Genomic DNA, 26,598 nt, shown 5'->3' on the forward strand with positions numbered 1-26,598 from the left:
ACAAGCAGCAGTCGGATCCTGTGTGGAGCATTCGAGGAATGTGCGGAAGCTTCTGGCGTATTCTGCGCTCACTGTGATGTCACGGCCGAAAAGCATACGTAGGAAAGCAGATGTACATCGCAGGCTACAGGCGACAACAATTTTGTCTCGTGTTTTGACTACACGTCTGAAATGTTTACTTTAAATCAACAAAAGGATTCAGTGATTGTGTTCAGATAGCAAAGAGAGTTCATCTGTTAAACGTATTCTCCCTTGAACCATTGATGACAGCTTTTACTGACTGACCTTTTTGGTCATTTCAGAGTAGCGCCATATCTTTAACTCATTCACTGCCATTGACGACTATAGACGTCAAAAATTCATGTGAAGTATTTCTATTAGTTTAACATTTTTTTCTTTTCATAATTTTTTTTAATGAAAACCTAGAAGTTTTTTTATTGTACAGATATAACAGATATAAAATTATCATGCGGTTAATTACTATTAAATGCCCCTTATTTTTAATTTAAATTTTTTTTTAATTAGGCCCGTCAGGCGATAATTTTTTAAAATTGTAATTAATCACATGACTTCACTAGTTAACTAACGATTAATCTGTTCTAAATTTACAATATTTTTTTCTAGGTTTTCATACTCTTGTTAGCAAAAGTGAAAAAAAATGTTAAACTAATAGAAATAGTTCAAATGAATTTTTGACATCTATAGCCGTCAATGGCAGTGAATGAGTTAACTCATAAATAAAAAAATAAATAAAAAAAAGACGATTATTAAAAATTAGGGGCGACAGGCAATTCAAATTTTAAAGTGTAATTAATCGCATGACTTCACTAGTTAACTCACGATTAATCACAATTTTTATATCTGTTCTAAATGTACAATAAAAAAATTCTAGGTTTTCATACTCTTGATAACAAAAGTGAAAAAAATTGTTAAACTAATAGAAATAGTTCAAATGAACTTTGGACGTTTATAGCTGTCAATGGCAGTGAATAAAAAAAAAGAAAAAGAAAAAAAAGAAAACATTATTAAAAATTTGGGGTGTCAGGCGATTAAAATTTGTAATTGTAATTAATCGTATGACTTCACTAGTTAACTCATGATTAATCACAAATTTTATATCTGTTCTAAATGTAAATGTTTTTTAGGTTTCGATACTCTTGTTACCAAAAGTGGGAAAAAATTATAAACTCAGATATAGTTCAAATTAATTTTTGACGTTTATAGTCGTCAATGGCAGTGAATGAGTTAAATGGGTGATAAAGCACTTTGAGCACCATGTAATGCTATGCGTCCTCTATTTTCTATTCATCTATGTTTGTATTTTATCGCTGTGAAAAATTCACTTTTTCCCAGTTAATGACAATTCAAATTTAGGTCACAAATGGTGTAGGGGTTAGCTCGTCTGACTTGAGTTCAGTTCCCTGATATGCACAGTACAGTGTCTTTGAACTATTAGCAAACAAACAAATGTGTTTTCATATAATTAATGCAGAAACGGGGGATTCTAATGGGTCTTCTTCCTACTATTTTTGACTTGTGTGTGTTTTTTTTACTTTACAAATGTTACACATTTCAAACGATTTAGAATGCTTTTACACCATTAAAGTAAGGTCCACAAAAAAAAAGATCCAAAAATTTGACTCGCGTGGTATCTCATCTGCTATGATATGACATGATGTATTAATCATCTTTCTGTTCTTCAAATCAAACCTGTTGCGTGAGAGAAACCTCGTCAAGCACTTTTGACTACTAACTGGAAAAGGTGCTGGTTGGATACAGATTTCCTCAAAACGAGTTGTGCAGGTGACTAATGTGACAAATGAGTCAGGTGAGTGGTTATCTGAGATGGCAACATGATGATGATTCCAAAGCACACACACTGGCATTCACACGCAATGTTTGTTTGGTTGTGAGCGCCATCTCCTGGAGGGGGTGGTGCATTGCAACAGTACAAAGCTCCTACAGTATCACCCATTCATATCTATCTATCTATCTATCTATCTATCTATCTATCTATCTATCTATCTATCTATCTATCTATCTATCTATCTATCTATCTATCTATCTATCTATCTATCTATCTATCTATCTATCTATCTATCTATCTATCTATCTATCTATCTATCCATCCATCCTAGCTTCTTCTACTACATGTATTTGTATCAACACACTGCCTCTCACAGGTCATTCTTGGTACTGCAAAATACATTTTATCAAATGTAGTTCCTTTCGCTATGAAGGGCTGCATTCAAGTTGACACAATGATGAATCACATGCACTGCATACTTTCATCACATTTAAATTCAAGTTGAGCATATGTTAGTGGATGAAAATAAAAATGGCCTTGATTAACCGAAAGCCTATTGGTCAAATGTGTGAATCTGTTTGAACTGGTTGCTGACCGTTGATCCGGAATGTTAATAAGTAACGCTGCTCTTAACGGGAACGTCACCCGAGCCAATCGTTTAATAGTAGCGGCTACCAGTAATTTCCTGACAATCAAATCAAATGAATGATAAAAGGAAAATAAACCCTCAAAGCGTCAATGCAGATCACATTTCATTGTAATTTGACAATTTTGTTTGCCTTTAGAATATGTACTCAGTCCTGATATTCATTATAATATAAATGCAGAACTAAAACACTGCGGGGCTTTATACCTCGATATAAGTACTGTATCAGAATAAAGTTTAGTAAAAAAAAAAAAAAAAGTATATATATATAAATATATTTATGTAATGTCGCTTTTATATTTTTGTAATACTGTACTATATCTGTAAACATAATTTGTTATTTTACTTTGATCAAACAATAAATTTGAATCCTGCACAACCGGAACACAAACAGAAGCCAGTCATTACATGTCTTTTTTAACGGTCCACATACACCCAGTTAGTTACACACCCACACCGACACACACGTGCTGACTTGAACCTCGGAGGTTGAATTTCATTGGCCCGAACATCGAGATAACAAAGACCACATGCTTATGTTTACATGCCTTCAAATTTCAGGCGGGATTTGGTATTGGAGCGGAATAACAGGAGTAAATCCACACCTCTTATGAGCAGACGAGCAGAGGAAACTTGCCGTCACGCATTTGGTGGAAGAATTAATGAACCAGACACAAGATGGGGAAGAAACAGCCTTCACTTTTTCAGCTTATCGGTCTGTTGTCGTTTTCGAACAGAGCAAAAGAGCAGAGACGCAGAGAAGATGGTAAGACAGTTCTCTCTACTTGTTCTACTACTTTGATTTGACTTAATTTCCTAATAGGAAATGTGCATGAATGAATTACTAATATAATAATAATGTACAAAAATTATATATATATATATAATTTTTTGCATGCAGCTTTTTCTTACAAGTATTGGTATTTTTTTTGTCCAAATTATTATTAGTGCAACCACAGAATTTTTTTTTTAAATAAAATAAAATAAAATGTTATTTAATTTTAATTTTTTAAGGCCATATGGAATTCACCCGGAATAGATTGGAGAAGAAAATAAATGTTACCTATATTTTAAATATATAAATTAATTTAGAGAAGAAAATAAATGTTACCTATATTTTAAAAATATAAATTAAAATATAGGTAACATTTATTTTCTTCTCCAATCTATTCCGGGTGAATTCCAAATAGCCAAAAAAATATATATATTTTTTTTATAAAAAAAAACTACCTGAGGGTTGTGGCTGCATTTGGAATTAACCAATCACTTCAAACTCCTGTTAAGTGGTGGTCAGCACACACCTGGCTTGTGTGAGATGTGACAATAAAAAGGTCAGGAAAAGCCCACTAAAACAGTTGAACTTTATTTAGGGTTTATCAGAGACACTTAAAAATAATGACAGGTGTGTGCTGACTCCCATTTTACATGAGTTTGAATATGATTGGTTTATTGGAAACACAGCCACATCCCCAATCATAAGAGGGTGTGCACACTTGTGCAACCACAGTATCCGTATATATATATTTTTTTTCAATCAGGCTGTACACGTTATAGGTCACATCAATGGTGGAAAAGTTTTGAAAGTATTGTATTTGTCTTGGTCTCATTTTTTTTTTATCACAAAAAAAAATAACTGCCGTTGGGGTGTGTAAACTTTTCATATCAACCGTGAGCTGGGAATTTTCGCCACCGCCGTTTGATAAGTGGCACTGTTCCAGTTGCTACTATCGCAATTACACATTGTTATTATTAGTTGAGGACAGACAGGAAATGCCTGCCCCTCAGCTGCAGTCACTCGGAGTGTTGACAAAGATGAAGTCCTGGTTTTCCCAGAACCCAGCAAGGGCAGAGCGATGGGAATAAGACAAGCCGAAAGGCAAAAAGGAGGCCAAATGAAACAAAAACAACACGGTCTTGACGCTAAAGTATGTGGAGGCTCCTCCTCACTTCGTATTAAATATTCATCTTTATTTCCTGTCCTGAATAGACTAGAATTCTAAGGGGAAAAGTAATCAAAAAGTAACCAAGCGGTGTCTAAAGTCTTAAAGTAACATTTGACACAACCCCAATGTTATTTGTGTCAAATAGTAGCACTATTTTTTTGTTGATAAAAAGAAAGCAAAAACTGGTTTGCTCCACTTTCTGCTCTTTGTCAAGGCCAATCTATAATTGCTTGATGTATTATTTTTTTTAGCTCATTCTTAAATCCTTACATTTTTCAGTATACAACCCTCTGAGGTTAACATTTGGACGCCCCCCAATTAATAATGCATTCAACCATTACCATGCCCATCCCTACTTATATGTAATTAAACAGTAGATAAGGATATTGTTTTTCTCAAGCAACCCAGCCAATATAATAATGTGATACAGAATTAATAGCCTGGTGGAATTTCCATTAGGATGCCTGAATGCTCTTTTTATACTGATAAGAATAAGGTCCATTCAGGTCATCTCAACTTGAAATGAGACTCGTGATTGGATCCCTTTTTTGTGTGCGTGTACCGCTACGCAACACAAGGCTGTGCTGTTCGACGGTGTTGCTTTGTGCGCCAAAAGAGTGTTGCAAAATGTGGCCTTGGCAGAAAAGGTTTTTGGTTCAAGGAGATGATTGCAGTCACTGCGCAACATCAATGTTTATTCTTTTCTTCCATGGCGACGTGTTAGAACCCGAGTAACAGGTGATGTCAGACTACACGGAACAAGAGGGCTTTTACCAAAAATTAGTGCTACCTATTATGTCCTTGTGTATACATGTCAGAACTTTTTTTTTTTTAGAAATCCCCAAATTAATGGCTGACTTGAGTCTTGAGGGATGTCAAATTGCAGTTTGGACTTGTCGCGTAAGTCTCCAACATGACTGCTTTGTGTGTTGTTGTCAAAGGCAGCTTACATCGGCACGTGTGTATTATACATTTACTTGTGATGAAACTATATATATATATATATATATATATATATATTAGGGTTGTCAGTCAAATACATTTTTAATCGTAATTAATTGCATGACTTCAATAATTAACTCATGATTAATCGCAAATTAATCGCACATTTTCTAACCGTTCTAAATGTACAATAAAATAAAATGCACAAAAACATGTTCTCCCCCCGCCCCCCAGTTTTTCATACTCTTGTCAACATAAAAGGGGAAAAACATGTTACCCTAATACAAATATGGTTGTATCTTTTAGTTTATTGATACAGTAATTTCATAGTAATTCATAAAGTTATTTAAAGTTAAAAAGCAAAAAAAAAGCGTGTGAGACATTGATTTGCGTTGAGGTTATTTTTCTGCCAGTAGATGGCATTTCATGTTGGACTTTGATGAAAGCACAGTGCAAGGGGCGGACCTTAATCGAGTGTTAAAAAAATAGTAGCATTAAAGGAACTTTAAATTCATTTTGACGCCACTAAAATACATATTTCATATATTTTGTATACCTTCTGTATGTTCTATTACATGTCAATTGAATTCTTGCTAGAGAACGACTTGTCACTGTCCAGCTATGTGCAAATTTCCATTTTTTTAGTTAAGGCCTTAAAGGTCAAATCATAAAAACAAGAAGCTTTGGGCAAATCAACAAGAACTCTGGCCTCTTTCTGCATCTAGCATCCCCCCCGAGACGTTAGATAGACTTTGGGACAGGAAGTTCTCATATTTACAAGCCCTTAAAATAGCCTCATCACCCGGCACTCTCAGTATATCGGTGTCTTGTCCAAAGCGGGGGGCCCTGTAGAAGTTTCTCACATGTGTCACACGCCAATGTCATGACAAGAGAACCCGGGGGAGTCTGGGAGAGGTCTCAGGAATGGAAAGGAGGTGGGAACAACTTGAAGGCGAGGGAGGGAAAATAATGAGTAAGATCAAAGCGAGGACCGAAGGTTTCTGGACGGTGGTTGGGAACAGGAAATATAGGAGGAAGCGCTCAGCAGTATAGATGAGCTCATGTTGAACGGAGTACCTTTGAAACTGATCCCAAGTCCCCGCCCTGACTCTTTGACAAGTGTTACGCAACAGAATGTTTATCCTGCCTACGTGTTTCAATGACATTATGACAACTTAAATGAGGCCACAAGTTACCTGTTTCCGCATCTGCTTGTTTACCTGCTGGAGCAGAGGAGCTGCATAGTGTACATTGTAAGCGCTCAAATAAATGTCCTGTTCGCCAGCTCAGCTTACAAGGTTCCCATTCGCTCGCTCCCTTCCGTGACAGGCTACCTTTGATGTCTGGTATGTGGTGCCGATACGCCGAGTGAGCCTTCAGATAGAAGATAGCTGATAGCAAGCAACATGACTGCACGGGTAATGAAACCTCGTCTTTCTGCTTTTATGTTAAAATGTTAAGAAATGGACATATTAAGAACAGTTGGGTCAAAATTAACCTAAATTGGGTCAAAAACGGACCGACAACGTTTTGGGTTATTCAACTAACCCAAGAAGTTGGGTCAAATGAAAAGCTCACAAAACAACCCAAAACATGGGGTTGCTTTGTGGGTTGTTAATTTAATTTGACCCAGCATTTTAGATGAAATGACTCAAAAAGTTTGCTCGATTCATTTTTGACCGGTTGCTCAATTAACACAAAAAGTTGGGTCGATTCATTTTTGACCCAATTCAATTGTGATATTCAATTAACTGCCCCAAAAATGGTCAAATAAGTAACCCACAAATAACTCAAAAAATTGGGTTGTATTGTGGGTTATTTATTTAATTTGGTTCCTTTTCGTCCCAATTCAATTGTGTTATTCAATTAACCCAAACAGTTGGGTCAAATGAATAAAGCAACCCAATTTGTTCGGGGTGTTCTGTGGATTATTAATTTAATTTGGGTTGAATAATCAAAAAGTTAGGTCAGTCCATTTTTTAACCAATCTGGGTTATTTTTGACCCAACTGTTTTTTAGAGTGTAATCGTGTAAACCATCACATTTTTGGTCATAGGAAATTGACCATATGTAAAGTTGCTGGGCTCTTATTAGAATACAATCAATTTGTAAGACCCGATTTTTGTAGTCAAGCTGCTGTATCTTCATTTTTGTGCTGGGGCAAGTCTCGTTTACCGCTAGGCATTCCAGTGGACCAAGGGTCTTTTCTATTACACGCTTACTGTGCATCTGATGTCAGAAAGTCGATTAGAATTTAGACCAGGTGAAACCAGGTCTAAGTAAGGACGCACGCAATCAGATTCTGCAAGTGGAGATCTTTTTGCAGTTCTTTATAAACGTACTTTGACGCACCGAAATCCTGCACATTACTGCAGTAAGTCTGTTATTCTTCCTGGGCTGAATTCAAAGGGAATGAGGGGAGCCTCTTCGATTAGCCGGGACTCAAGTCGGTCGTGTTCACTCCCACAACGGCACAAAAGAATATTTCTACACTCTAAAAACAGTTGGGTCAAAAGTAACCAAATTATGGATCAAAAATGGACCGATCCACTTTATGTGTCAATTTGACCCAACTTTCTGGGTTGTTTTATACAAAATGACCCAAGTAAAAGGATCTGACCAAAATGTATGAGTTGCTTTACGCTGAAAGACCCATTTCTTGACTCAAAGTTGGGTCAAATCGACTCAAGTAGAGGATTGGTCCATTTTTGACCCAACTGTTTTTAGAGTGTACATTGGCCCATCTACGAAAACGCCAAAAGAAAGACGACTTCACAGATAAACTGTAAACAATTGATGCAAAAAACAACAACATAAGTCTCTCATAGGTCTCCCATTGGTGCACGTCATCCTTGGCCGAGTGGAGAAAAAAACAAAGTGACATTGGAAGTCAAGTGATTCAGCCAGACAGGTTTTTATCAGATGGCACCTCCAAATTAGCCTATTTTAACAAAAACATGTTCTCCCCACTAACTGCCCCCCTTTGAAGACATCGGCACTCGTGTTCATGTTGTTCTACTTCATAGTGGGTCAGCCAAAAGCGCGCTTTCTCACACGGAAAAAACAAAGCCAGCCTTTGCCGCCGATTCGTCTTTGCTTTGAGGCTCATGTGCTACTGCTACAGGGCTGCACGTTGTCACCATCACAAGAGCTGAAACAGTTATGGATGCTTTTCTTCAAAATATAATAAAGATAACACGGGAACACACGCAAACGGTGTTGGCCACGTTGGCGATGTTACGGTCAGACGACTGGGATAGTTGAGCCAGACGTAATCCCCCGTGAAGGGCATCCATCCGTCCGGCCGGCACAGACGAGGACACGAGTTCCATGGGAACGGTTTCCCTGGAGACGTCAACTAACAGCACCTGCTATCGAGCGCCGCGCTTGCATTCTAATCAGCAGTGAGTGGCAGACATACAGCTCTTGGCATCAGTGACGGTTTTGTATCAGTAAAAAACAAACACTTGCAACGAGCACGTTAATAGAAAAACGACAGCACACTCTCTTTCTTATGATGACAGTTCAAACTGCCAAAGAGGAAGTGTTGAAAGTGTTTTATTTACATGACTGCTGAAGGCTTGATTGTGTTGATAGTTCAGATTTAAAAGGGTGGTTTATGTCCTTTGGACAGGAAAAAACACTACAGTTGTTTTTATTACTTCATTGTGCTGGCATTCAGATTAGGAATGAACTATTTCGACCCCCCCCCCCCCCATCCTCCATCCTCTCAATATTGCAATTGCAATTTAATATGCGATTATTATTATTTTTTTTTCTAGGTCATCTTGCATGTATAAAAAAAACCCCACAAGGAATAAATTAATTGGTATTACAATAAACAATATTCCATTTATTATCCGTAAATGTTTTGGTCTTACAGCTCAGGCTTGTGCTAAAATAAATGCAAATGAACAACCAAATTAATATGAAAGAGCTCATTTATGTCTAAATGCCAACGATACACAGGCAGCCTGTCAAGATTGGCCTAAAGTCATATTGTTATGGAAAAAATGTTTATCTCTTTAGCCTTAAGCATTTATTAATTTTGTATTCATGTGTACATTTGTTATTCGAGCAGTCCAGTTCACGTGGCTTGGGCTTGATCTTTTTTTTTTTTGGGGGGGGGGGGGATGCTCCATTTGAAGTTAGTTTTTATTAGTTTTATTGTATTTATTTATTTATTTATTTTGTATAGAGTAAAGAACGAATCCTCATATGATTAAACTATAGCTACGCTACGCTACGTGTATTTCTCGTACGTTTCTTCTCTCACAAATCTTCCACTTAATTTGCGAGTTTATTAAGTGGCAAATTTGCGAGTTGTTTTTTTTCTCGGAATATTGCCTCCGCCCTCTAAAAATAACATATTTATACGTGGCCCTAATACGCCGTCGTAAGAACTAAAACTAAAACTAAACTAAAACTAAACTAAACTAAAACTAAACTAAACTAAAACTAAACCAAAACTAAAACTAAAACTTTTTTTAATAACTAAAACTAATAAAAACTAACAGAACCTCCCTGGAAACTGATTAAAACTAAAATGGCCGCCCTCTAGACTTTGGTTCATAACTCATATTCATCATTATCAGAATGTCACGTTTAGACTAGCGAGGTCACATATAACATATTATTGTCAAGAAATGTTTATGGTTGACTTCCACTTTAAGTTACCAGAGGATTATTGCACACATACTTACTAGCAATAAGCACCGATACATAACAATTATGCTGAAAAGCACATTTGCGTAGGTCATCTGCTGCTTCCGCCTTCTCTTAGAGACGCAACAGAATGGTCAACATTTGACAGGAAAACTGGCATTGAAGCTAGCGCACGTCCATGCCAACGACAGGAAGAGCATCTGCTATTATGCAACGTGACATCTCGGCATTCCTGCCATACTGTATGTACTGTATGCTTGGCCATTCAATGAGATAGAACATGACAGCTGCTGGCTGCTCTTGAACTTCTCTCATTTAGGGGGGACACATTGCAATCTTTCTTTGAAGAAGGGATTACCACAAGCAGGCCTGGATGTCTTTTGTGGCTTCGACCGAGTGACCACGCAAGGTTAATAATAGCAGTAGTATGTCAGGTCACGACCCCGAGGGCTCATTGGGTCGCTAAGCTCTCTATTTGTTTTTTTTTTAAGGATGCCTGTCAAATTGGGCATAGGAAAAATTAACGCAAAATAGACATAACTAAACTTAGGTTAAATAATAAACACAATCAAATGAGTACACTTACAAATGATATCTATCAAGAATGCTATCAAGTTAGCAACATTTACATATTTAACATAGCACTTCCTCTATTATGCATTTATGGCATGTCAAACGTTATTGGCATGGCATGCTGCGGGCCGCTAAAAAAAAAAGGAAAGTGGGCCACTGTTGGCCCACGGGCCGCAGTTTGGACACCAGTGGTCTAGTTTGAGTGTCAGTGTAGCTCAATTTGTGCGTTTAAGGAAAAAATATTTGATCTTATCTCAAACTTGTTTGGGGCGGGGTCTGCAACCCTTAATAATATTTCTGGTTGGATGGCAATGCCCTATTTTTTTTTTAAAGGTCAACATCAGTTCTTACTCTTTTTATATTTGATATTTTTGCATCTACGAGATGAAGTGCCGAGTACGTACTCCCAAAAAGCTACCACAGATGTGGACAGGCAACGAGGTGCAGGCGTTGTTGTTGGTCCAAACTGAAATTTTGGAGGCCAACAGAAGGAATTTGGGAAGATGAAGTTTTAGACTGACTACCGCGTTTATCCGAAGAAAGTAGAAATAAACATCCTTTCCGCTCAAGTTAAAACTGTCCAATTTTATTCATGTTTGGATTTCACAATGAATGAAAAAATGTCAACAAAATGAGTGTCTTATTAATCCAGAATTACTGACTACCATGACTTAAAGTGGAAGTCAACCATAAACATTTCTTGTCAATATTATGTTGTATGTGACCTCACTAGTCTAAATATGACATTCCGATTAATATGACATTTTTGGAATATGAGTTATGCAGCAAAATCCAGCCGTTTTTATCCATCTCAGGAGGCGGCCATTTTGCCACTTGCTGTCGACTGAAGATGACGTCACTGTTGCTCGGCGCTCAGGCAACGACCAATCACAGTTTATCGGTTTTCTGAAGCTGAGCTGTGATTGGTTGTTACCTGAAATCTGAGCAACTGTGATGTCATTCTCACTCAACAGCAAGTGGCAAAATGGCCGCCTTCTGATACTGATGAAAACTGCTGGATTTAGCTATTTTCAGCAGTAAAAAGTTTGTCCAGAATGAATTTGATAACTTCATTATTTTTCATGTACAATTACGGTAATATCTTTAAAAACTATTTTTTTTCCCACTCGCTGTCGATGAAATCATCTGTGCTGAGGAAGTAGGTAACAACCAATCATTGCTCAGTTTGCTGACCAAACCCAGAAAACAGGTGAGCCATTATTGGTCACAAAATTATAATAAACGAAACGGATAATGAGACGGCGACATGTTCTAGAAACTGCTGTGGGAATGCAGAACAACAAAAACCTATTGGAGGACATACGAGAAACTAAAAGCTGGTATTTTTGGTGGGAAAGGTCCTTATAGATTCAACTAAAAGTTAAAAGCTTTTGAATTGCTCTCCTCCGCAATTTCCCCAACCCGCTCAAGTTCCCTTAATGAGATTTTGGATTGGTTTCTCGTCCCGAAACTTCAAGTGAAGCCATTTGGAGGTTAACGTTTGAGAAGCCGGAGGCCAAAATCCCGACCAACCTTGAATTGCTTTGCGAAGCCGTTTTGTTTTTGTGTCATAAATTCTAATGATGTTAACAGGCCTAATTGGGAGCGTCTTAACGGTGCTGTTTCATATGTTGAGAATGTATCGTGTTCCCAACATATATGGCTGGATTCTTTTACAACCGTGCTAAAATTGAAACGCTGCAGTTGAACAACACGCATCCATCTTTTTAATGTTACTTTCACAAAACATGCATTATGTAAACCATTTACTGTCATTTTAATTCCTATCGTCTTATTAAGGCAGAATATTTGATCTGTTTTAAAGTGGAGATTAAAAATGCATAGCAAAGCCTTGTAAATTGTAATGTTTCACCAGAAGAGTTATTCCTGGCTTGTGTGTTAAGTGAAGTCATGTTTAAAAAAAAAAAAAACTGCAAAACTTGACATGTACTGGATTTTCCTGTTCTTTTTGCCAAGAGACTGGACACCACTCAGAGTTGCGATTAGTGGCAACAGCAGAGTCATGTCATTTCCGCTACATTAAGCATGTGACTGTGGAAGCACTTTAGAGTAAAAAAAGAAAGAAGAAAAAAAAGAAAAGCTTGACTTGTTGGGGATTCTTGTTGTGAAATGGTCCCTTGATTTACTAAGTGCAAAACAACAAAATTGTGAGGATAATATTTGAAAAAGGATGGATTGAAATTATGTTTTATAAACAGGTAGTTTGAACATGATTTATTTATTCAATTTATTTTTGCCAACAAACTGTGCCTAGAAAGGTGCCTCTAAATATAATGCATTATTATTAATAATAATAATAATTTGATTATTTTTAAAAACAATTTGCATTTTTTTATTATTATTATTAATAATAATACTAATGATAATTTGATTTTTTTTTTAATAATTGACATTTCTAAACTATTATAATTATTTGTATTTTTATTACTACTGCTCCTCTGAAAATAATAATAATAATAATAATAATAATAATTTTAAAATGTCAATTGTTTTAAAAAAGGTTTAAAAAAAATTTTTTTGTGTAGTATGAGTGTAGTATTATTGTAAACGATCCACTTTATGGGTCAAATTGTTTTATACACAATAACCCAATTTTTTGACCCAAGTAAAGGATCTGACCAATATTTACAAGTTGTTTTACACCCATTTCTTGACTCAAAGTAGTCAAGGATCGGTTCATTTTTGACCCATTGTTATGTTATTTTTTATACGTTATATGAATGAACTTTGTATTTTGTACGAGCATCTGCAGCCATTTTGCACTCGGCGAGAAGACGTGTGAGAGTGTTGTTTTAGGCTGTGAGTATTTCCTGCTTAACCATCAGTGGCGCATCCGCTCCTCAGCTCACATAACGCTGAGACAATAGACCAGATGGAGGAAGAACACTGTCCATGCATGCATCTGGTTTAAATGCATTGATGGGCCATTTTTAGCACATCTCCCACTGACTCGGCGGCCGAAAACAACATAGAAGAAAAGCCTTGCTGCTCTCCTGCACTCTAGAACCAGAAAATCACTCAAAGTGAAAAAAAAAAAAAAGGAATTTCTAACCATGAGCAGTAAGCATAAAGAAGTTCAAATGTAACCTTGTTGACTTTCCTGTGGGACTAATGAAGGATTGTTCCTTCTGTCTTTTTCAACGCCTGACTGCTCACATTGTGTTTCAGTAGCGGGGGCCATTTGAGTGTCTGGAGCTGCCATGTTACGCAACAACACGCTTTGAGACACACCGAGAAGAAACTCCGCAAGTTCACGACGCCCCAGTAAATTAATGTGTTCATTAAGGCTTCCATAAGAATGCGGCTGAAACTTCCAATTGGGTGTGGGGATCGTGTGTCTCCACAATTCTGTATTTTATCGAGAAGTGTCAAAATTAATCCACAACTATTTTAATAATCGAGTAATCGTTTGGAGCCGTTTGGATTTTTTTTAAATTTAAAATGGTCCAAATCCTCTGATTTCAGCATATCAACAGTAATTGTTCACTAATTTCTGTAGTCTTTGATGAAAGAAGACTGAGTATCTTCCATGTTTAATCAGAATAAGGCATTTACAAACATCTGTTTTTACTTGACCGAACTGGTCACATAGTGCAACATAAATCCACCTTTGTAAAAAAAGAAGAAAAAAATCACTATATGAATGCGAAGTACAAAATTACGACGGCGTATTAGGGCCACGTATACATATCTATTTTTTTAGAAGGCGAGGGCAATATTCAGAGAAATTTTTCACTTCATAAAGTGGCAGATTTCTGAGAAAAAAACACGTGGTGTACTACTCGGATGTTTGTGCCAACACTTTTCGATCGGGTTTTCAAATAAGGACATCGTAATGGCTTCAACCATATCATGTTAAGCATTCGCACTTTGAAGCGTTGAGTACTGCCAGCGACAAAGATGCCTTGCTTTGCGAAGGTCCACACCCTGAGGATCAAGCATTTAAGTTAATTTGTTAAAATAAATATTTACTTGTACATTTATGTTTCCAGAATTATTATTTACACATTCATACATTTTAGTATTTCTTTTGTTGATGTGTCGAATCTGCTGCTCTCCGTCATTCACTTGCATTTGCTTAAAGTATGCTAGCTTCTGATTGGTTAGTGTTTAGTCAGCTGATAGGGAAGCAGGAAGTGTTGTCGCTCTAGCTGCCGTGTGTGACGAGTAAAGTTTAAATTAAGAATGAATTCGTCTCCATGCTGCCTTTTTATTTTATAAACAGTGTCCCATTAACCACCAACGAATCCTCACATTAGACTATAGCTACGCTACGTGTATTTGTAGTAATTTTCTGAGCTTTTTTCTCGGAATAATGCCACCGTCTAAAAAAAATATTTATACGTGGCCCTAATACGCCGTCGGAATAATAAACACCGATCGCTGATTAATAAACAGGAATCAGGGGGGGAAATGCTTTTGTAATACACAAAATTCTAATAAATCCGATGAGTGCAATAATCGATTGAATAGATCAATCCATTCTAAAAAATATTCGATAGCGACAGCACTAATTTGATCACATTCTGTCGTGGTCAGACTCAGGAGCCATCGTTACAAAAGTGGCGTAAATGTGGGAATTATTTAGATTCAGGAACATGCACACATTTGATTAAAACTCCTAATGATGCGGAATAATGTGGAACCCAGTCAAAAATAATCCATACCGAATAACTGATCAACCACTGACTAATTGACCTTGACTAAGAATCCTGACTCCTGATATCCTATTTTGGAACTTAACAAAAAAAAAAATGACTACCACCTGCTCATATAAAATGAAAACCATAATAAATCCAGTGAATGGGTTGTGTTCATCTCTCAATTGATTTATAATGATGCCGCCTGAGCCCCCCCCCCCCCCCCCCCCCCGCAACAGAACATTTCTTTTTAATTGTCATGGCATTCTGAAACGATCCCAATCTCAAAATTGCCCCCAAGAAACCAAACATTTTTGCCATTTTGTGTTGAGTCTCGTGATTTGAGGTTTTGCGAAATTGGAACAATCTGCCAGGGCACAGAGCACATGGCAATAACTTCAAGCCCAATATTGCTCCATTTAAAAGGCAAATGATCCAGATGTGAGTGCACTATAGTAGAACAGACTGCTCCAGTGAAAACGTAACTCCACCAAATATAAAATTCTCGGATTGAACATAGTTGTTGTTTTGGTGTGTGATGGCCGGGTTCACATTGAAGGTGGTATGACTCACTTGGTCCATTTGTGCAATGCTTGGGGTTTGGAGAGAAGCCGTTTGCTAAGATTGAGAACCACGACATAAAAAAGCTTTCCAATGCAATGTTATGATCGGGAGTTCCACCCGGATTCAGTAAGAAATTTCCCCAAAAATGGATGTTAGGTTAATTATGCAGTCTGCGTTTAAAACTTTTTTTCTACGGTAAATCCAGATAGATATCTCTAAACGTTTATCAGAAAAATCGACTGAATAAATATGATTTCCTTGCACGCAAGGTTATTATCATTCACTCTCAGTCATTTTCACTGAAGCAACCCCCTTCGCCCACAGAATGTTGTGTTCTATTGCTATAAAAACATGCAACCTACCAAAAGAAAGATTAGAAACTCTTCTTTCATCAGGATTTACATTTCTATCTTTTTCCATTTTGCAGAAATTAGCATTAGAATATAGCTAAGTTTCATCATTATTCACAAACCTGTTCAAAACACTGGGGGGAAAGAGCTTGTTGCAACATGGCCCTGGTTGATCTATTATACTCTGCTGCCACCTGCTGGCCGTTTTTGTAATAACTACCATTGCTTTAAGTGTTCTCTTCAGTTCAGAGACTGCATCAAAGCCTTCTTTATGCTTTAGCATTAAAAAACAACAACAATAACCATTAAAAACATATTAAGACTTTTTTTGGGACCATTGCATTATTTAAAACAGAATGTTTTTATAAGTTTTTGGTAAAAAACATGTATTTTCAGCAATGTGCTTTATGTGTCCCCAGTAGTCTAATATGAATTGAGCAGCAAAATAACCCGTTTTTATCAATCGTATGGGGGTGACGATTTTGTCACTTGCTGTCAACTGGCGGCCATTTTGTCACTTGCTGTCGACAGTAAAAGGTAGTAGAGTACAGTAACAAAATAACTTACCTAAAATTGAAAAGCACATTTTCGTTAACGAAATAAAGAGAGTCCTTAAAAACAAACAAACCGATAACTAACTGAAACTGCATTTGAAATTTATAAAACAAACTAAAAATGTCCTTCTTTTTCATCTTTATCAATTAATTTAAAACACAAACTGTTGGTTTTATTTTAAATGTATTTATGTTGGTATTACTGTACGGCTGCCACTGTAATAAAAAAGGCTGAACAGTCATTTGGGAATTGTAATTTTGTTTACCTTATTACACAATACTTTGTGACATTTGAAAAATATATTTTGCACCCCACAAATTCACTATGTATTTAAAATACAACATGTATTTAAAAAAAAAAAAAAAAAAAAAAAAAAAAAAAACTCAAACTAATACTAAAACTAATAATAAAAGTAATAAAAACCAAACTAAAATTAAGCATTTTCCAAAAATAAAAATTAACTACTTTACATATAAAAAGCACAAGTCAAAACAATATTAAAAAAATATAACTATGATGAAAAATCCAAAACTATTATAACTCTGATTGTGCGCTTTTGTAAGCAAATGCAGTCCCTTTCTCTTGCTGGTTTTGCTTGTTTTATATGTTTTTTTGCCGACTAAGTCAATGTCTCCTGGCAAATTATTCCAACATCTTTCTCTGCCTTTAAATCAGCAAGGATGTGCTTTTTGCTGTTCTGTGACCTCCCGTAGGCCGCTTGGCTTCTGTCATGCTGTCAACGCAATCAGAGTGACATATCTGTGCTAACAGCAACCGGGGGCATCTGGATAGAGTCAAGCCAAGCTCATATGTAGACCACATTGCAGCCAGTTCAAATGCACCACTGCTGACAGTAAGTGGATATATTTAATACACTGTAATTAGGATTTGGAGTTAATCAATCTTGATGTGGCCTTTGTTCCCTAAGTTGTTTATTTTGGATTAAGCTAGTTTGGTAGCATCAAGAGCAGGGGTGTGCACACTTTTTCCTTTTGAGGGCCGCATGTGGAAAAACAGAAAAAGAAGACGGAAGAAAGGGATACTCAACTTATTAAACATGGTAAAATCAATCAATCAATCAATCCAATTATACATTGTTTACATAATGTAACTTTTGAAAAACTGCTACGTCAAGGCTTTCTGTGTAAGGTGATAAGGCAAATTGCTAAATTTTTTGTTTTTAGATTTCAAGGGTTTTGTGTACGGTGATAAAGCAAATGGCTGAGGATTTATTTTATTTTTTAATTTTTTTTAGATTTCAAGGCTTTTGTGTATGGTGATAAAGCAAATGGCCGAGAATTTTTTTAATTTTTTTTTTAGATTTCAAGACTTTCTGTGTAAGGTAATAAAGCAAATAGCTGAGGATTTTTTAAATTTAGATTTCAAGGCTTTCTGTGTAAGGTGATAAAGCAAAAAATGTAGCTGAGGATTATTATTATGATTTTTTTTTTTTTTTTTAGGGTGGCCTGCGGCCCTGCATCCCACTTGAATACATCCGCCCTTCCACTGAGCAGCTGAATCGCACCTCCATAATCGGAATCAAAACTGAGCATTCTGTAGCAAACTAACCATACTTGACGACCATTCATGTAATATATTCACAAATCGGACCTTGAGAACAAACAGAAAGTGGCGGATGAACGAGCAAAAAATGATACAAAGTAGCATCCGTCTATGATTGATGGGCATAAAGGCCATGATGTAGTTTGAAAATCTTGCCATAAATCAGGAAGTGATCATTCCCGTGGTAGCTTTCAGGCAATCTCTTCAGTGTGAGAAACGGAATTGTTAGCTTTGGCTTTACGTCGCAGGCTATTTATTTGTTCTGCGTGAGTTGGAATTTGAGTGTAGGCCTGTTTTTGCTGATTGTCTGGCACGAGACTGCTTATAAAAACACAAGTTATCACACTCAAAACGCGCACCCTTTCCTCGCTAATAACGTTGACACATTTTCAACTAATGTCGACATCTTTTAGGCATTCAACAGTCTCCTTAACGACCGTTTAATCCATGGCGTTTGGAGTCAAATCAACACAGCCGTCATTACACTCTCATCAACACGACGCAAAGCGTGTATGTGAAGCATCATGGGGGATCAGCACTCGTTTCTGTGGCTCGGCTGTTTACCGGCAAGGCTTGATTGCGGCGCTCCATATTCACTTCCTGCGTTGATCCCCCTGTTGCCGTGGCAGCTCTTTTTTCGATCTGATGCCACGACGAGGGCGTGGCGGGGAAGGGGGGGGGGGGGGCTGGGAGATTCCAGTTCTACTCCGCTTGGACCCAAACACCATTCAAGCAAAGGTTCATATAAGGAGCCACCATATCCTGCTAAAACAAACAGCGCTGACGAGTTAGAAACAAATGCTTTTGTTTTAGCAGATATATTTAGATTGGAGCTGCCTTCATGCAAATGGCATCAAGATCACTGTGAGCGCGTTGGCATCGGCTGAAACCCGAAGGGCTTTTTCCGCATTGCGCAAATATGAATAAATATATCGCATATGTGCAATGGGAACACTTCCCTTAATGAGATCGGAAGATTTTGACTAAAGCTAAATTAACGGTCAAGACCCTCCCCTTCACTGATCGTCTGAGTCAGTCCTCCGAAGCCTGCAGGCCACGACTCCTCTGAGAGCAGTGTGGTCCAGAAGACAGGAAACAGCTTGATAGAAGTCCAGCAGTCAAGGCCACGGGAGGGGTTGAGGGGGAAAACGTGGATTTCCTCATACGATGGCCCAGACTTTTATCAAAAGTGTGCCGTCTTTTATTTGCCGCAACGTATGATCACTGCTGTGGGATCGACATCGACGTGAATCCCTGCATGTAGGGCAGTTTGACGCGGTCACATGAAAATGACATTTTGACCTACACTGCAAAAAAAAAAAGAAAGGTAATAATATTTGAAAAACCTATTTTCTTTCTTTCAAAGACATTTTACCAGTTTATAAAAATAATAATAATAATAATAATTTTCATGACCTTCACCTTGGGAGACTCTACTCCACTCTACCACCTGAACCATGCCACTCTTGCTGTTTGCCACTGTACTGCATTGCTGGTGTGTCCAAAATAAAACAAAAAAATTGTCTCTTGGAGGTACAAGGATTCCGTCTGACACCATCAATATAATAACACGCAGCAGGAGCGGCATGGCTCAGGTGGTAGCGAGTAGAGTCTCCCAACCTGAAGGTCGTGGTTTAGTTCCTCAACCCTTGAGTCATTTTTTTCTTAAATAAATAAATAAACTGGTAAAATGTCCTCAAAATTTTCCTTGTTAAATTTACTTACAATTTCTGAGCAAAAAAACGTTACTAGAATTTTTCAAAGAAATGTTTTGTTGTTGTTTGTTTTTTACAATTTTACTGGAGAGGCTCTAAGACCACATCGGGGTTGTTTAAAAGTTATTTCTAGAACAGTGGTTCACATAGCAGCCTTTCATTTATCTGGCCTGAGCCCAAATACGGCTAAATGCTCCATTCAATTGACTCGTGGGATTGACTCGTGATACAACCTGCTACCCTGCGGCCCTGAAAAGCCAGTCCTCGAGAGACACTGGCCCGCCTGTTTTAGATGTCTCCCTCCTCAAACACACCTGACTCAAATGATCAGCTCATCGGCATGTTCTGTAGAAGCCCGATAACGATTCTGATTACCCCTGGTATAGTTTTGACCCAAAATCTTGATACAATGTGCTGAGCCAAATTTTCAAGCCACACTCTAAAAACAGTTGGGTGAAAAATAACCCAACTATGGGTCAGAAAAGGACCGATTCCCTATTTGGATCAATTTTACCCAACTCTGAATCAACAAATGGGTCTTTTAGTGTAAAACAACTCATAAATATTGGTCAGATCGTTTACTTGCGTCAAAAATTTGGGTCATTTTGTATAAAACAGCCCAGAAAGTTGGGTCAAATCGACCCTTAAAGTGGATCGGTCCATTTTTTATCCATAATTGGGTTACTTTGGACTCAACTGTTTTTAGAGTGCAATTTGCTAGGCATGCTGTCAATAACCCAGCATTGGCTCAATCCCTTTTTGGACCCAGCCTTTGGTTAGCAATTCAGATGTACCCAATTTGGGTTGCCCAGCAGTTTTAAGAGCATAAGATGGATGTTAATCAACTATAAAATTGCTGAGGAAAATAAAGGAAAACAAAAAAAAGGGGGGACTGACCCGCTAACTGAATCAATCTAACACAATTTTGGGTTGTGTGTACAAAAAAATAGAAAGATTTTGGACAAAACAACCCAGAAAGACGGTCAAATTTGTAGCTGTTCGGTCCAATTCTTGCCCAAAATTGGGTTATTTTTGACCCAGCAGTTTTAAGAATGAAGGATAAAGAATGAATGCTCAAATGTTCCTCGTTATCCTCATCAAATTTGCAGAAAGGAAGTGATTCTCAAAGCTCAATACAGTAAATGTGTTAAGTACATCGGGGTCTGACAGGAAACAAAAAAAATGAGTCGCAAATCACTTCTTTGGTGTACAATTTTTAGTTCACTTTTATGTGCAATGCATTAAAAAAAAACCATTATATTTATTTATTTATTTTCTGATATTTAAGTAGGCCTGCAGTGTTGATGCTCAAACTGTCGCGTACTTGGCGAGCTCAATATTTTTGAGGTGGTATTTAATGTAAAACGTTTAAGAACCCTTTGTAGCCCCACAGCCTGAAGCATTGTTGTTTTATTTGGGGACTATTTCTGCTTGCTGTGTCTTTAAAGTGGTGCGGACCGTGGAAGGGAGCCGCTCCTAAAGAGAGGAGAGGGGGGGGGGGAGTGAAGGGTGGGGGGTGGGGGTGTGTGTGTGGGGGGGGGGGGGTACTTTTGCTTTTGCACGCTGCCTGCCTCGCGTCCACGCGAAGGCACACGCTCAAGACGCGCTCACGGTGGCGGTTTTGATCGAAATTCGCGCAGATTCTCGTCAGCATCGGAAAGAACCCAAGAGAGAGAGAGAGAGAGAGAGAGTGGAAGAGAAAGAGAGAAGAAGAAGAAGAAGAAAGAGAGCGTGTGGGGATACTTCTCCCCATGGATGTGCAGACGGACGCTGCAATAATAATCTGGATTAATTTCACAGCCGGTGCGCGGAATTTGTGGACATAATGGGGAATACGACACCCAAACCGTTAATAGGTGAGATTTGTGATGATTATTGTTTTACTGGAGAGTGTGTGTGTGTGTGAGTGTGTGTGTGTGTGTGTGTGTGTGTGAATGCGCGAGCGCGTGGTTTTGGTGCCATTTCCTCCGATTGAGCTTTTGGGATCGAGTCGCGCATCACGGGGGGAGCTGAGCTTGACTCCAATGGAGTTTCCCTGCAGATACTGCATCTTTCTCTGACTGTAATATTTTTCATCACCTGTTGCGCGTAAATGCTGATCGAATAATATAACATTAGTGTTCCAGAAGTGATCAAGTGCAACTAAGGGTCACCTGCTCACGGCGGTGGTCGTTTTAACACGACCTTGACTACCTTTAAGATACTAAACTTCATTAATCATATCAACTGAAATATTACACAGACTGACGGGCAGCATGAATGTGGGTTCTGAGGTTCTAGATGAACAATAACATAAAAAGCAGAATTAAAGACTCGAAATGGCCCTTAGGTGTGAATGTGATTGGCTGTTTGTTCAATTGTGACCTGTGATTGGTTGATCAACAAAGTGTACCCCTCCTCTCACCCGAAGTCAGCAGCCAGCGTGCCCGTGACCCTAAATTTAATTAAATGTGTTACATTTAATTACTATAGTGAGACACAATTATTTATTAATCAATAATTGATCATTAAAAAAAAAAAATCTTACCAGCTGTGTAAAATTGTAATGTAAAATTGCTAGCAAACTCAGGTCAATTAGTGGGGACCAGAGTTCAAAGCAAACATGGTGCATCAGCATTTAGCTGTTATGCTGCACGCACATGGTATAAACTGCCACAGAACTGAACTTAGGCCCAAGTGTGAATACTTTTAAATCCATGTAACAAAAAAAAAAAAAGCATTATAGACAATATTTTTTCACCTGGTTTTACCTCGTGCACATCAACAATATAATAATACTGAAAGTTACAACAATTTTTAATCATCAGCTCATAAGATTATGTTCACAATCCAGATAATTGTTACATGTTGATCATAATAATAGTGCAGTCAAATTTGTCTTTGGTCTGCTGCAAAACAAAGAACAAATTCAACGGAGATAGCAAGATTTCTCTTCTTAGTTGTAATGCTCATTACTGCTACCTACTGCTTGGGAGAACCCTTTAACTCATTAATTGCCATTGACGGCTATAAACGTCAAAAATTCATTTGAACTATTTGTGCTAGTTAAAAATGTTTTCCACTTTTGTTGAAAATATAGATTTAGTTTTGTATATAAAATTTGTGATTAATCGCGAGTGAAGTCATGCGATTAATTACGTTTCAAAACTTTAATCGCCTGGCGCCCCGAATTTTTAATGAAATGTTCTCTTTTTTTTTTTTATTCATTCACTGCCGCCGACCTCTATAAACATCAATTTCTATTAGTTTAACATTTTTTTCCACTTTTGTTACCAAGAGTATGAATTTGTGATTAATCATGAGTTAACTAGTGAAGTCATGTGATTAATTACAATCAAAAACATTTAATCGCCTCTTGCCCCTAATTTTTAATAATCTTTTTTTTAAATGAATTTATGGCAGTGAATGAGTTCATGTGACATACAGTATAAAACACAATGTTACTTAGCCAATGTCAAGAGAAAGACGTGTAGTTGGTATACCACTTGGAGACTTTCCTCGATGACTTTAGGCAAGAAGAGGGCTACAGCCTGGACTGGTCGCAGGCACATGTAGACAAACAACCATTCACAGGCTCATTCACACCGATTGGCTATGTGTAGACTTTAATTAACCTAAGGCCATCAAACATTGTAATTGTAAACATTTATTGTAATTGAATCACTCCCATCAACAATATTGTCCTGTCTAAAAGAACATTATTTGATCATCAGTTCCTGATGCTTTGATTTACTGCCTGTTCCACTCCCACGCCCCCATTCAGGCAAAGATACAATGTGGTTACCGCTACCAGCACCCGAGTCACTGTTTTTAGTCACTGTTCACTGCTTGCATGACACACAATCTGTATTAATTTAAATGTCTTATCGTCAAATTACGGAATCTTAACAGTCACTTTAATGAAAAGTTTAAAAAATAATGCTATCGGGGTCCTTTAACAAAGACTCAATAAATAAGACCATGAAATTCTCATTCATTCCATTAAAGCTCATGGCTCTTCAGAGTGCAGCCTGGAGAGGAAATAGAATAAAGGCCCTACTTATGTTGACAATGGCACGTTATTTAAGCACATCATTCATATTACGTCAAAGTGTCTTGTGACGTATGATTATAGTCAGACGCGGCGCTCGGCATACTTTATCACGCACTGCGCGTTGGGCATCAACCGGCTGGGGTCGGGGGCACCAAAAACAAAATCAAGCTAGTAAAAAATCATAATAATAGTAATTATAATAATATCAGTATGTTAAAATAATAAAATTATTTTGCCCATATTGAGGGAAATTAAATAAATAGCGGCGCTAAGGGCAAAGGTCGAGCGTCGGGATCGCTGGTTCGTTCCCCGTGTAAATTTGCCGTCCTCTCCTGGAGCCCATATGGGCTCTTTGCACAAATCCACTACTTCCTGAACTCAGTACCACTCCTTCATTTCCTGTCTTTCATGATTGGACAAACTGATTAATCCAGGTGTGCCTGACCTCAGTAACCACAACAATTGCCAGACATCTCAAATTTTCCATAGAAAACCGAATTTAGTGCACCAAACAGCGATGACTAGTCCTACGTGAGCACATTGCAAGGAGTACGTGGAATCATTCTATTATTTATTTGCTCCATCATCACAGATGAGTGATGAAATAAAAATGCTATAGCTTCAGTGTTCTGTTCATGCTGTTAATACCTGTTGCTTACAGGGAACTTATTCAAAAGAGCTCCAGAGTTTTTGTGTGTATCCTTTATTTTGATGATTATTATTATACTCATATAGCATATTCATTTGAGAAACAAAGAAGGCAAAGCTCAAGAATTAAAAGCTCAAATTAATGAAATGTGTAAAATGTTCCACTCTACCTTTGTAGAATCAACACACATGAGTGAAGGGCTACTCACGACTTCACAGAAATAGGTAGAAAGCTATGCCCATTTGCAATAGTTGTGTCACCAAATTTTTTGTGATGAAATCGTTTATATCCAAAAGTGAATTTCAGTAGGTCTCTTATTCCAAAACTTCCACAAAAAGAAAAGTCATATTTTTGTGAAAGTTTTTGAAACATTAATATTGATACGTTATTTTGTAAATAAAAGCAAAACTGACAAATACTCAGATATTGTTCATTTCTGTCCGGGGTGGGGCACCACAAAGCATTTATGCACCAAAATGGCTAGCTGAATAAAGTGATTCCCCGGGATATATATTAGTGCTATCTTTTGGATTTTCAAGCTACCATTTATTTTTTGTGGGTTTTTTACTGTATACAAACAAGGAAGTGAAGTGGTGCAACATGCTGGGAATCACTAAGCTCTACTGGAAAACATGCAGCGTGATAGAAGAAGAAGAACGTAAAGATGAATAACATTGAAGACGACATTGCTACAAAATAACCGAGACGAAGCAAACCAAGCCAAGAACTGCTTCGAACTTCAACTCATTTTGCTGGCACTGCATAAGATCCCTTCATAGACTCATCTCCAAAAAGTATTCAAGTTCCCTGTGATGAAAATCTGATTGAGTTGTTCTGCAGAGAGCTACCTCAGGTTTCTAAGGAATCTTTTTTACAGCTGGAACACCCACGAGTCATTTTTTTTTTTTTTTACAGCCCTCCAAAGCATGAAGTAAGGCTCCTGGTCCTGATGGTTTGACAGTAAAATTTTATACCGCTTGCTGGTACATTTTAGCTCATGACCTATTAGATGTCTAGGGGATAAAATAAAACAACTTTCTAAACCCTTGGCCATCTGCCCGAGAGGAGCACGTCATCCACAGGGATCGGACGGTGTGTACACAGCAGGTGGATGTTGGGCAAAATCTTCATCATTTGAGGTGTTTTGGAGGCTTCCCGTTCACTGGCTTTTGGCATTTGACCACGTTGAACGCTGCTTCCTCTTGTAGACCAGAGCCAAGGATGTCACATAGGGCCGAGTTTTGGTTTTAAATTGTGACTACTGCAGCATCGACTGTTCTGTTTGGACCCACCGTCAGAGGAGTCTGGACCTCGAACCTCCTCCTGCAGTAAAATGAGCAATGGGCTCAACCGACCCTACAGATGATTTTTTTCCCTCATTACCTAAGTCTGACTTCAAATATCTAAAAACTCAGACATTAACAGCACAAAGGATGAGAAAAGGAACCTGTACACTAACTGTGTGAAAACTATGAACTGAGGTAACCTGTGCAACAGACATGATTGCGTGTGGGCAGGCAGACTAAGGAGACGAACCCCCCTCCAGTGAAGGACTTTGAATAATCCACCTCTAAAAAAAACAGAGAGCTGATATAAAGTGCATGATTCCATTAGTGTTAGCAGCCGCCCAGCACCACTGATTCTTCAAGAAACTAATGAAGGGTCATAATTTATCAGTAGTCTTAAATGGAAGCCAGAGCGGTATGTTCTAATCTAAATTCTATTTGAAAATTGGTTGAGCGTTGCAAATGTATTATTTACACTTGGCATTCTAAAATTCCAGCAATAAATTGAGAATTGCTTGAAGCTCCTCAATGGAAAGAGAGGACGGTCGTTTGAGGGGAAGATTTTCCGAACACACTGAAATGATCATTGAATGAATATCAAATGATTCTTGCATTTTTTTTCAGAAGAATAGTCTCATGCCGTTTC

At 37.7% G+C, this 26,598-nt stretch overlaps 1 protein-coding gene across 2 annotated transcripts in view; it reads left to right on the forward strand.

Annotated features, from left to right (window-relative positions):
• Window positions 1-3,038: 3,038 nt before the first annotated feature.
• neurl1b (neuralized E3 ubiquitin protein ligase 1B) overlaps window positions 3,039-26,598 on the forward strand; it is a 34,435-nt gene continuing 10,875 nt past the window's right edge. The window contains exon 1 of one of the 2 annotated variants that reach the window (XM_086084560.1): window positions 3,039-3,219. In XM_086084560.1, the coding sequence (XP_085940686.1) occupies window positions 3,132-3,219 (88 nt within the window). In that variant the 5' untranslated portion in view covers window positions 3,039-3,131. Of the gene's footprint in view, window positions 3,220-21,544; window positions 21,841-26,598 lie in introns of those variants that run through there. The other variant, XM_086084561.1, reaches the window with a different exon arrangement.

The sequence above is a fragment of the Leptonotus elevatus genome, chromosome 9, assembly GCF_054856555.1.
Source record: "Leptonotus elevatus isolate MCC_2025b chromosome 9, RoL_Lele_1.0, whole genome shotgun sequence".
NCBI classification, from domain to species: domain Eukaryota; kingdom Metazoa; phylum Chordata; class Actinopteri; order Syngnathiformes; family Syngnathidae; genus Leptonotus; species Leptonotus elevatus.